At 48.1% G+C, this 12,163-nt stretch overlaps 1 protein-coding gene across 1 annotated transcript in view; it reads left to right on the top strand.

The window, feature by feature from the left end:
* The first annotated feature begins 262 nt into the window (after positions 1 to 262).
* Positions 263 to 12,163, top strand: part of LOC146770466 (uncharacterized) — a 189,147-nt gene continuing 177,246 nt past the window's right edge. Inside the window, exon 1 of the mRNA XM_085640443.1 lies at positions 263 to 841. Within this exon, the coding sequence (XP_085496569.1) occupies positions 263 to 841 (579 nt within the window). The remainder of the gene's footprint in view (positions 842 to 12,163) is intronic.

Genomic DNA, 12,163 nt, shown 5'->3' with positions numbered 1-12,163 from the left:
TTCGAGCATCGGAATAATGGATAAAGCCTGGCTTTGGTTCAAGTCCTTCTTGAGGGATAGATCTTTTCAAGTATTTGATGGAGAGACAGTGTCCATGAGTAGACCATTGAGGTGTGGAGTCCCACAAGGCTCCTCCTTAAGCCCTGCGCTTTTCAACATCTATATGAGACCACTGACTGAGGTTGTTCGTCCATTTGGGGTTAAGATTATTTCTTATGCGGACGACACCCAGCTGGGGGTTTCATTGGCTCAGGAGGCCGACATGCCACGGTCAGGTGGGCTAAGAAAGTGCTTAGAGGAGGTAACGGGCTGGATGTCTTCATCATCCCTTAAGCTCAATGGGGATAAAACGGAGCTGATGCTCCTGGGCCCCTCAAACCCCATCTTTTTCAACTCCTTGTGGCCCCCCTGTCTAGGCACCCCTCCAGCACCCAAGGACAATATTAAGAGTCTCGGGGTGTGGCTGGACAAGACCCTTTCTTTTAACATCCAGGCTACAAAACGTTCGGCTACCTGCTTTGGCCTTCTTAGGATGCTAAAGAAAATCCTCCCTCTTCTACCTATGGAGGCAAAGCAGGTGGCCATCCAGGGTTTGATACAGTCCCGCTTAGACTTCAACAATGTCCTCTACCTTGGTGCTCCGGATTACACCTTGCGTAGACTTCAGACAGTGCAGAACTGTGCGGCCCGCACACTGTTACAGCTCCCACGCAGACTATCAGCCAAAGCGGGACTGATTAGCCTGCATTGGCTACCAGTGCGTCAGAGAATCCTCTTCAAAGCCATGTGTATTGCCCACCAGGCTTTCTGGGACATAGGTCCTATGATCACCCGTGACCTAGTAAAACAGTATCAACCTAGCAGAAGCCTCCGATCTAGCCAATCCTTCATGGCTATAGCTCCGAGAATAAAAAAGGCAAGGTCTGGGGGCAGGACGTTCACCCATAATGGCGCCAAGTCCTGGAATTCACTCCCCCCTCATCTTAGATCTAACCCTAACCTTTCTTTATTCCAAAAACAGCTAAAAACATTTCTGTTTAACCTTCCTCAGTAAATTTAGCTAGCTACTCTGTCACGCCTTCTCTGTTGGTTCCTAGCGCTTGGACGCCCCCGGGCAGCAATCGCGCTTTTATAAATTTACTTTTCATTTCATTTCATGTTCGTATACTCTCTTCATCTGTGTTTGATGTTTATAGACTCTTCTTCTGTGTTTGATGTTTGTAGACTCTCTTCTTCTGTGTTTGGTGTTTGTGGCCTCTCTTCTTCATCTGTGTTTGATGTTTGTAGACTCTCTTAATCTGTGTTTGATGTTTGTAGACTCTCTTCTTCTGTGTTTGATGTTTGTAGACTCTCTTCATCTGTGTTTGATGTTTGTAGACTCTCTTCATCTGTGTTTGATGTTTGCAGACTCTCTTCTTCTGTGTTTGATGTTTGTAGACTCTCTTCTTCCGTGTTTGATGTTTGTAGACTCTCTTCATCTGTGTTTGATGTTTGTAGACTATCTTCTTCTATGTTAGAGGTTTGTAGAATCCGTTCTTCTATGTTAGATGTTTGTAGCTGAGTGTCCTCATTTACAACTTTCCCAGTGCTGATGACCTCTGTTGTAGGATGTTTTAAGTGTTGACTCTGCAGCCTGAGAGGGGCCAAGCAGAGTTAGCACATTCCCTTGTCTTTCAACCAATCAGGGGTTTTCAACCAAAAGCACAAAAGAGACACGTGAGACAACAAGTTCCAGCATGCCTAGTGCTGTTGGCTGAACCACTAGGTCTGCTTGAAAGTCGCCGCTCACATTCACCCTCTGTTGTGCTCCTGTCCCAGACCGCCCTTTCTAGACTTCATTCCTAGTTAGCTCTGTCTGCCGTCTCTGCTTCAGCCGCTGTCCCTTTGCGTCTGTCTCTGTTAGCCTCATCTCCTGTCACAGGGCCGCTGCTCTGCTCCCCATCTTTTCCCTCCGCCAGCTCTTTCTCCTGTCTGAGCTCAGTCTGTTAGATTTGTCTCCTCTCCCCTGTGAGTGTACACCCAAACTGCTCTTTCAGTGTGGTCTCTCTCTCTCTTTGCCTCGGTCTCTGGTACCCCCCTGCCTGCTCTCAGACTGTGCTTCTGTCTCTGGAGCCTGTGTCCACTCTCTCTTTGCTTCTGCATCTTTTAGCCCTGTCTGTGCTCTCTCTCTCTGTGCTTCTGCCTCTGGTATCCCTGACTGCTCTCTCTTTGCTTCTGCCTCTGGTACCCTATCTGCTCTCTCTCTCTCTTTACCTATGTCTCTGGTACCACTGTCTGCTTCCAGTCTGTGCTTCTGTCTCTGGAACCTGTGTCTACTCTCTGGGTGCGTCTGCCTTGGCTACCACTGGTTGCCCTCTCTCTCTGTTCTCCTGCCTTTGGTACCCCTGTCTATTCTCTATTTGCTTCTGCCTCTGGTAACCCTGTCTTTTCTCTCTTTGCTTCTGCCACTGGTAACCCTGTCTTTTCTCTCTTTGCTTCTGCGTCTGGTATCACTGTCTGATCTCTCTGTTTGCTTCTGCCACTGGTAACCCTGTCTTTTCTCTCTTTGCTTCTGCCACTGGTAACCCTGCCTTTTCTCTCTTTGCTTCTGCCACTGGTAACCCTGCCTTTTCTCTCTTTGCTTCTGCCTCTAGTATCACTGTCTGATCTCTCTCTTTGCTTCTGCCACTGGTAACCCTGTCTTTTCTCTCTTTGCTTCTGCCACTGGTAACCCTGCCTTTTCTCTCTTTGCTTCTGCGACTGGTAACCCTGTCTTTTCTCTCTTTGCTTCTGCCACTGGTAACCCTGCCTTTTCTCTCTTTGCTTCTGCCTCTAGTATCACTGTCTGATCTCTCTCTTTGCTTCTGCCACTGGTAACCCTGTCTTTTCTCTCTTTGCTTCTGCGTCTGGTATCACTGCCTGATCTCTCTCTTTGCTTCTGCCACTGGTAACCCTGTCTTTTCTCTCTTTGCTTCTGCCACTGGTAACCCTGCCTTTTCTCTCTTTGCTTCTGCCTCTGGTATCACTGTCTGATCTCTCTCTTTGCTTCTGCCACTGGTAACCCTGCCTTTTCTCTCTTTGCTTCTGCCACTGGTAACCCTGTCTTTTCTCTCTTTGCTTCTGCGTCTGGTATCACTGTCTGATCTCTCTCTTTGCTTCTGCCTCTAGTATCACTGTCTTTTCTCTCTTTGCTTCTGCCACTGGTAACCCTGCCTTTTCTCTCTTTGCTTCTGCCTCTAGTATCACTGTCTGATCTCTCTCTTTGCTTCTGCCACTGGTAACCCTGCCTTTTCTCTCTTTGCTTCTGCCACTGGTAACCCTGTCTTTTCTCTCTTTGCTTCTGCCACTGGTAACCCTGCCTTTTCTCTCTTTGCTTCTGCCTCTAGTATCACTGTCTGATCTCTCTCTTTGCTTCTGCCACTGGTAACCCTGTCTTTTCTCTCTTTGCTTCTGCGTCTGGTATCACTGCCTGATCTCTCTCTTTGCTTCTGCCACTGGTAACCCTGTCTTTTCTCTCTTTGCTTCTGCCACTGGTAACCCTGTCTTTTCTCTCTTTGCTTCTGCCACTGGTAACCCTGTCTTTTCTCTCTTTGCTTCTGCCACTGGTAACCCTGCCTTTTCTCTCTTTGCTTCTGCCTCTGGTATCACTGTCTGATCTCTCTCTTTGCTTCTGCCACTGGTAACCCTGCCTTTTCTCTCTTTGCTTCTGCCACTGGTAACCCTGTCTTTTCTCTCTTTGCTTCTGCGTCTGGTATCACTGTCTGATCTCTCTCTTTGCTTCTGCCACTGGTAACCCTGCCTTTTCTCTCTTTGCTTCTGCCTCTAGTATCACTGTCTGATCTCTCTCTTTGCTTCTGCCACTGGTAACCCTGCCTTTTCTCTTTGCTTCTGCCACTGGTAACCCTGTCTTTTCTCTCTTTGCTTCTGCCACTGGTAACCCTGTCTTTTCTCTCTTTGCTTCTGCGTCTGGTATCACTGTCTGATCTCTCTCTTTGCTTCTGCCACTGGTAACACTGTCTTTTCTCTCTTTGCTTCTGCCACTGGTAACCCTGCCTTTTCTCTCTTTGCTTCTGCCACTGGTAACCCTGCCTTTTCTCTCTTTGCGTCTGCCACTGGTAACCCTGCCTTTTCTCTCTTTGCTTCTGCCTCTAGTATCACTGTCTGATCTCTCTCTTTGCTTCTGCCACTGGTAACCCTGCCTTTTCTCTCTTTGCTTCTGCCACTGGTAACACTGCCTTTTCTCTCTTTGCTTCTGCCTCTAGTATCACTGTCTGATCTCTCTCTTTGCTTCTGCCACTGGTAACCCTGTCTTTTCTCTCTTTGCTTCTGCGTCTGGTATCACTGCCTGATCTCTCTCTTTGCTTCTGCCACTGGTAACCCTGTCTTTTCTCTCTTTGCTTCTGCCACTGGTAACCCTGCCTTTTCTCTCTTTGTTTCTGCCTCTGGTATCACTGTCTGATCTCTCTCTTTGCTTCTGCCACTGGTAACCCTGCCTTTTCTCTCTTTGCTTCTGCCACTGGTAACCCTGTCTTTTCTCTCTTTGCTTCTGCCACTGGTAACACTGCCTTTTCTCTCTTTGCTTCTGCCTCTAGTATCACTGTCTGATCTCTCTCTTTGCTTCTGCCACTGGTAACCCTGTCTTTTCTCTCTTTGCTTCTGCGTCTGGTATCACTGCCTGATCTCTCTCTTTGCTTCTGCCACTGGTAACCCTGTCTTTTCTCTCTTTGCTTCTGCCACTGGTAACCCTGCCTTTTCTCTCTTTGCTTCTGCCTCTGGTATCACTGTCTGATCTCTCTCTTTGCTTCTGCCACTGGTAACCCTGCCTTTTCTCTCTTTGCTTCTGCCACTGGTAACCCTGTCTTTTCTCTCTTTGCTTCTGCGTCTGGTATCACTGCCTGATCTCTCTCTTTGCTTCTGCCACTGGTAACCCTGTCTTTTCTCTCTTTGCTTCTGCCACTGGTAACCCTGCCTTTTCTCTCTTTGCTTCTGCCTCTGGTATCACTGTCTGATCTCTCTCTTTGCTTCTGCCACTGGTAACCTTGCCTTTTCTCTCTTTGCTTCTGCCACTGGTAACCCTGTCTTTTCTCTCTTTGCTTCTGCGTCTGGTATCACTGCCTGATCTCTCTATTTGCTTCTGCCACTGGTAACCCTGTCTTTTCTCTCTTTGCTTCTGCCACTGGTAACCCTGTCTTTTCTCTCTTTGCTTCTGCTACTGGTAACCCTGCCTTTTCTCTCTTTGCTTCTGCCTCTGGTATCACTGTCTGATCTCTCTCTTTGCTTCTGCCACTGGTAACCCTGCCTTTTCTCTCTTTGCTTCTGCCACTGGTAACCCTGTCTTTTCTCTCTTTGCTTCTGCGTCTGGTATCACTGTCTGATCTCTCTCTTTGCTTCTGCCACTGGTAACCCTGTCTTTTCTCTCTTTGCTTCTGCCACTGGTAACCCTGCCTTTTCTCTCTTTGCTTCTGCCACTGGTAACCCTGCCTTTTCTCTCTTTGCGTCTGCCACTGGTAACCCTGCCTTTTCTCTCTTTGCTTCTGCCTCTAGTATCACTGTCTGATCTCTCTCTTTGCTTCTGCCACTGGTAACCCTGCCTTTTCTCTCTTTGCTTCTGCCACTGGTAACCCTGCCTTTTCTCTCTTTGCTTCTGCCTCTAGTATCACTGTCTGATCTCTCTCTTTGCTTCTGCCACTGGTAACCCTGTCTTTTCTCTCTTTGCTTCTGCGTCTGGTATCACTGCCTGATCTCTCTCTTTGCTTCTGCCACTGGTAACCCTGTCTTTTCTCTCTTTGCTTCTGCCACTGGTAACCCTGCCTTTTCTCTCTTTGCTTCTGCCTCTAGTATCACTGTCTGATCTCTCTCTTTGCTTCTGCCACTGGTAACCCTGCCTTTTCTCTCTTTGCTTCTGCCACTGGTAACCCTGTCTTTTCTCTCTTTGCTTCTGCCACTGGTAACCCTGCCTTTTCTCTCTTTGCTTCTGCCTCTAGTATCACTGTCTGATCTCTCTCTTTGCTTCTGCCACTGGTAACCCTGTCTTTTCTCTCTTTGCTTCTGCGTCTGGTATCACTGCCTGATCTCTCTCTTTGCTTCTGCCACTGGTAACCCTGTCTTTTCTCTCTTTGCTTCTGCCACTGGTAACCCTGCCTTTTCTCTCTTTGCTTCTGCCTCTGGTATCACTGTCTGATCTCTCTCTTTGCTTCTGCCACTGGTAACCCTGCCTTTTCTCTCTTTGCTTCTGCCACTGGTAACCCTGTCTTTTCTCTCTTTGCTTTTGCGTCTGGTATCACTGTCTGATCTCTCTCTTTGCTTCTGCCTCTAGTATCACTGTCTTTTCTCTCTTTGCTTCTGCCACTGGTAACCCTGCCTTTTCTCTCTTTGCTTCTGCCTCTAGTATCACTGTCTGATCTCTCTCTTTGCTTCTGCCACTGGTAACCCTGCCTTTTCTCTCTTTGCTTCTGCCACTGGTAACCCTGTCTTTTCTCTCTTTGCTTCTGCCACTGGTAACCCTGCCTTTTCTCTCTTTGCTTCTGCCTCTAGTATCACTGTCTGATCTCTCTCTTTGCTTCTGCCACTGGTAACCCTGTCTTTTCTCTCTTTGCTTCTGCGTCTGGTATCACTGCCTGATCTCTCTCTTTGCTTCTGCCACTGGTAACCCTGTCTTTTCTCTCTTTGCTTCTGCCACTGGTAACCCTGTCTTTTCTCTCTTTGCTTCTGCCACTGGTAACCCTGCCTTTTCTCTCTTTGCTTCTGCCTCTGGTATCACTGTCTGATCTCTCTCTTTGCTTCTGCCACTGGTAACCCTGCCTTTTCTCTCTTTGCTTCTGCCACTGGTAACCCTGTCTTTTCTCTCTTTGCTTCTGCGTCTGGTATCACTGTCTGATCTCTCTCTTTGCTTCTGCCACTGGTAACCCTGTCTTTTCTCTCTTTGCTTCTGCCACTGGTAACCCTGCCTTTTCTCTCTTTGCTTCTGCCTCTAGTATCACTGTCTGATCTCTCTCTTTGCTTCTGCCACTGGTAACCCTGCCTTTTCTCTTTGCTTCTGCCACTGGTAACCCTGTCTTTTCTCTCTTTGCTTCTGCCACTGGTAACCCTGTCTTTTCTCTCTTTGCTTCTGCCACTGGTAACCCTGCCTTTTCTCTCTTTGCTTCTGCCTCTAGTATCGCTGTCTGATCTCTCTCTTTGCTTCTGCCACTGGTAACCCTGTCTTTTCTCTCTTTGCTTCTGCGTCTGGTATCACTGCCTGATCTCTCTCTTTGCTTCTGCCACTGGTAACCCTGTCTTTTCTCTCTTTGCTTCTGCCACTGGTAACCCTGCCTTTTCTCTCTTTGCTTCTGCCTCTGGTATCACTGTCTGATCTCTCTCTTTGCTTCTGCCACTGGTAACCCTGTCTTTTCTCTCTTTGCTTCTGCCACTGGTAACCCTGCCTTTTCTCTCTTTGCTTCTGCCTCTAGTATCACTGTCTGATCTCTCTCTTTGCTTCTGCCACTGGTAACCCTGTCTTTTCTCTCTTTGCCTCTGCCACTGGTAACCCTGCCTTTTCTCTCTTTGCTTCTGCCTCTGGTATTACTGTCTGATCTCTCTCTTTGCTTCTGCCACTGGTAACCCTGCCTTTTCTCTCTTTGCTTCTGCCACTGGTAACCCTGTCTTTTCTCTCTTTGCTTCTGCGTCTGGTATCACTGTCTGATCTCTCTCTTTGCTTCTGCCTCTAGTATCACTGTCTGATCTCTCTCTTTGCTTCTGCCACTGGTAACCCTGCCTTTTCTCTTTGCTTCTGCCACTGGTAACCCTGTCTTTTCTCTCTTTGCTTCTGCCACTGGTAACCCTGTCTTTTCTCTCTTTGTTTCTGCCACTGGTAACCCTGCCTTTTCTCTCTTTGCTTCTGCCTCTAGTATCACTGTCTGATCTCTCTCTTTGCTTCTGCCACTGGTAACCCTGTCTTTTCTCTCTTTGCTTCTGCGTCTGGTATCACTGCCTGATCTCTCTCTTTGCTTCTGCCACTGGTAACCCTGTCTTTTCTCTCTTTGCTTCTGCCACTGGTAACCCTGTCTTTTCTCTCTTTGCTTCTGCCACTGGTAACCCTGGTAACCCTGCCTTTTCTCTCTTTGCTTCTGCCTCTGGTATCCATTCCCATGATGCGGAAACGGGTTCCTCAAGTTCGGCTACCTGCTAAACCGGTGCCTTCGCCCAATCTAAAGGCAGCTCTAGTAAACTGCCGCTCCCTGCCCGCGCACTCAGCAGACATATGGCTCCTGCTGGATACTCATAAATGGGACGTACTTTTCCTTACAGAAACGTGGCTTAAAGATTCCTCTAAACCAGACATATATTTGGCCATTCCCACTGGCTATCGCCTGTTGGGAGTTAATCGTGCCAACTCCAAATCTGGAGGAGGCCTTGCTGTTATTGCTAAGTCCCACTTTATTATTAACATAAATAAAATTCCCAACTTAGGGCTCATTGAAGCTATGTATCTCACAATAATGGACTCCGCCTCTACAATTTTTGCTGGCATCCTGGTTTATAACCCTCCCTCCGCTTCTTCCGCATCCCTCAGCACCCTGCTACACTCGATTGCAGATTTTTCCCTTAAACACTCGTATTTTACAGTGTTGGGAGATTTCAATCTCCACGTTGACAATCCCGCCTGCACCCAAGCCTCATCTCTGCTTGAAACTTTACAGGGTTTGACCCTGTCTCAGCTTATAGAGGGTCCGACCCATAATGCAGGTCATACACTTGATCTTATTTTTTCGAACCACCCTGGCATCTCTTCTCTCTCCTCTGTACCCCTCACGTGGACAGACCACTTCCTCCTCCCTTTTGAATTCAACTTCCCCTCCCTGCCCCCCCCCTACTCCATGAACAGAGAAATAGGACGCAAATGGTCCAAAGTTACCAGTGAGGCCATTAAGACCTGTTTGGACTATCATTTTAATCCATTGGAAGACCTGGACAAGGAAACAGCGAGATTTAACTCTGCCCTCTCTTCTGCATTAGATAGTATTTCCCCCCTGGTCCCTTTGACTTCCTTCAGATCTCGTCCATCTGCTCCCTGGTTCTCCTCTACACTGAGAGAGGAAAAAAGCAGATGCAAACAGTTGGAACGAAAATGGCGCAAGTCCTACGACCCTATCAGCAAATCAGCCTATAAAATGGCATTAAATAAATTTCAAAAACTTAAGAGGTCCACAATGAGAGCTTACTTTTCTAAACTTATCCAACAGGCGGAGAATTCCTCAAAAACCGTCTTCACTATCGTTAAGGATTTTGTGAATCCGCCTGCCCTGAAAGCCCAATCTTTTCCCACACAGGGTCTCTGCAATGGACTATCTGATTTTTTCCAGGATAAAATCATCAAACTATCAGCTTCCTTTGAGCCCGTACCTTCCAGCCCCCAGCTGGGTCCGTCAGACACCCAGCTCTGCTCTTTTAATTCTTTTGCTGAGCTGACCTTAGATTCATCCCTGTCACTTTTAAACCAGGTGAAGACTGGATCTCCTTTGGACCCAGTTCCGGCGAAAGTGATGGTCAATCTAGCCCCTGTTTTAATCAACCCTCTCCTCGCTATATGGAACTCTTCTTTGAATCATGGCCATTTCCCTTCAGTTTGGAAACAAGCCAGGCTGCTTCCCATCCTAAAGAAACCAGATGCAGATCCTTCCCAATTTAGCAATTACCGTCCCATCTCCCTTCTACCTAAACCCGCCAAAATTCTGGAGAAAGTGGTCCAGAAACAACTGGCCCTTTATCTAGAAACTAACCATCTGCTGCATGACTCACAGTCCGGTTTTAGAACGGGATACAGTACTGAGACTGCTTTGCTAGAGGTATCGGAGACGATTAGGGAATCGGTGGACAGAGGCGAGGAGGCCATGCTAGTCCTCCTGGACCTGTCCGCCGCATTCGATACTGTTTCTCATGATATCCTGGTGACTAGGTTGCAGCAGTTGGGGATCGGAGGCACAGCCCTGGCCTGGATCAAATCATTTCTCACAGGGAGATCTCAAAGGGTACTTCTCCGTCCTTTTGAGTCAGAAGACAAACCCCTTCTTTGCGGGGTGCCTCAGGGCTCTGCCTTGAGCCCCCTTTTGTTTAACGTGTATGTGGGCCCTCTTGCCAGGGTAGTCGAATCGTGGGGAGTCAGGGTGGTCTCTTATGCTGATGATACCCAGCTTATTTTCTCTTTCAGAGACCATTCTGCCTCGCATTTTTCCAACTTTCGAAACTGCCTTGGCAACATCTGCTCCTGGACGGCTTCCAATCATCTGGCCCTCAATACAGACAAAACCGAGGTGCTTTTCTTTAGTCAGAAACCAGCCCCCCCAGCCAACCTGTGGTGGCCTACGGTGCTGAACCCCCCCCCCAATCCAGTAGAGTCAGCCCGTAATCTCGGCTTCCTTTTCGATAACACCTTGTCCTGCAAAGCCCAGGTTAACAAAGTCACCGCAGCTTGCTTTGGCAAACTGCGCATGATTAGGAAGATCTTCCCTTACCTTCCCCAGACTTCCCGCAAAACTATTGTCCATGCTCTCATTACGGCACACCGGGACTACGCCAACAGCCTATACGCTGGAGCCCCCCTATATCTCATTGACCGATTACAAATCGTTCAAAATGCGGCTGCCAGGCTTATTGGAAACATCCCTGCCCGCAACTCAGTCAAAGCATATCGGAAAGATTTACACTGGCTCCCTATCGCTCGTAGAGTTCAGTTTAAAATCCTTACCCTTGCCTTTCGAGCCATTCACGGAACTGGCCCATCCTACCTGAGCCAAAGACTCAAACTTTCGAAGTCTGTTAGAAACCTAAGGTCCAATAATCTACGTCTACTAGTTGTTCCCAGATTCAGGCTAGCCCGGAGCGGTGGTAGAACGTTCGGTGTGACGGCGGCTAAATTCTGGAACGACCTCCCTCTGGACCTTAGGTTTATCGAGTCTGAGCAGATCTTCAGACGCAAATTAAAAACTTGGCTGTTCACCCAACCTTGAGTAGGAGGGCTTCTGCTACACTGGGTTGGAAGGGTATGACCCGGGATGCCTCCTCTGGTGATATTCTTGCTCTCTCAGCGCCGGGACACCCCCGACGGGGGTAGCTGCGCGCTTTATAAGCTTCTTAAATAAATAAATAAATACATCACTGTCTGATCTCTCTCTTTGCTTCTGCCACTGGTAACCCTGCCTTTTCTCTCTTTGCTTCTGCCACTGGTAACCCTGCCTTTTCTCTCTTTGCTTCTGCCTCTAGTATCACTGTCTGATCTCTCTCTTTGCTTCTGCCACTGGTAACCCTGCCTTTTCTCTCTTTGCTTCTGCCACTGGTAACCCTGTCTTTTCTCTCTTTGCTTCTGCCACTGGTAACCCTGTCTTTTCTCTCTTTGCTTCTGCCACTGGTAACCCAGCCTTTTCTCTCTTTGCTTCTGCCTCTAGTATCACTGTCTGATCTCTCTCTTTGCTTCTGCCACTGGTAACCCTGTCTTTTCTCTCTTTGCTTCTGCGTCTGGTATCACTGCCTGATCTCTCTCTTTGCTTCTGCCACTGGTAACCCTGTCTTTTCTCTCTTTGCTTCTGCCACTGGTAACCCTGTCTTTTCTCTCTTTGCTTCTGCCACTGGTAACCCTGCCTTTTCTCTCTTTGCTTCTGCCTCTAGTATCACTGTCTGATCTCTCTCTTTGCTTCTGCCACTGGTAACCCTGTCTTTTCTCTCTTTGCTTCTGCGTCTGGTATCACTGCCTGATCTCTCTCTTTGCTTCTGCCACTGGTAACCCTGTCTTTTCTCTCTTTGCTTCTGCCACTGGTAACCCTGCCTTTTCTCTCTTTGCTTCTGCCTCTAGTATCACTGTCTGATCTCTCTCTTTGCTTCTGCCACTGGTAACCCTGCCTTTTCTCTCTTTGCTTCTGCCACTGGTAACCCTGTCTTTTCTCTCTTTGCTTCTGCCACTGGTAACCCTGCCTTTTCTCTCTTTGCTTCTGCCTCTAGTATCACTGTCTGATCTCTCTCTTTGCTTCTGCCACTGGTAACCCTGCCTTTTCTCTCTTTGCTTCTGCCACTGGTAACCCTGCCTTTTCTCTCTTTGCTTCTGCCACTGGTAACCCTGCCTTTTCTCTCTTTGCTTCTGCCTCTGGTATCACTGTCTGATCTCTCTCTTTGCTTCTGCCACTGGTAACCCTGTCTTTTCTCTCTTTGCTTCTGC

The sequence above is a fragment of the Triturus cristatus genome, unplaced genomic scaffold (assembly GCF_964204655.1).
Source record: "Triturus cristatus unplaced genomic scaffold, aTriCri1.1 SCAFFOLD_205, whole genome shotgun sequence".
Taxonomy (NCBI): Eukaryota; Metazoa; Chordata; class Amphibia; order Caudata; family Salamandridae; genus Triturus; species Triturus cristatus.
This window is presented reverse-complemented; position numbering and strand designations above follow the sequence as displayed.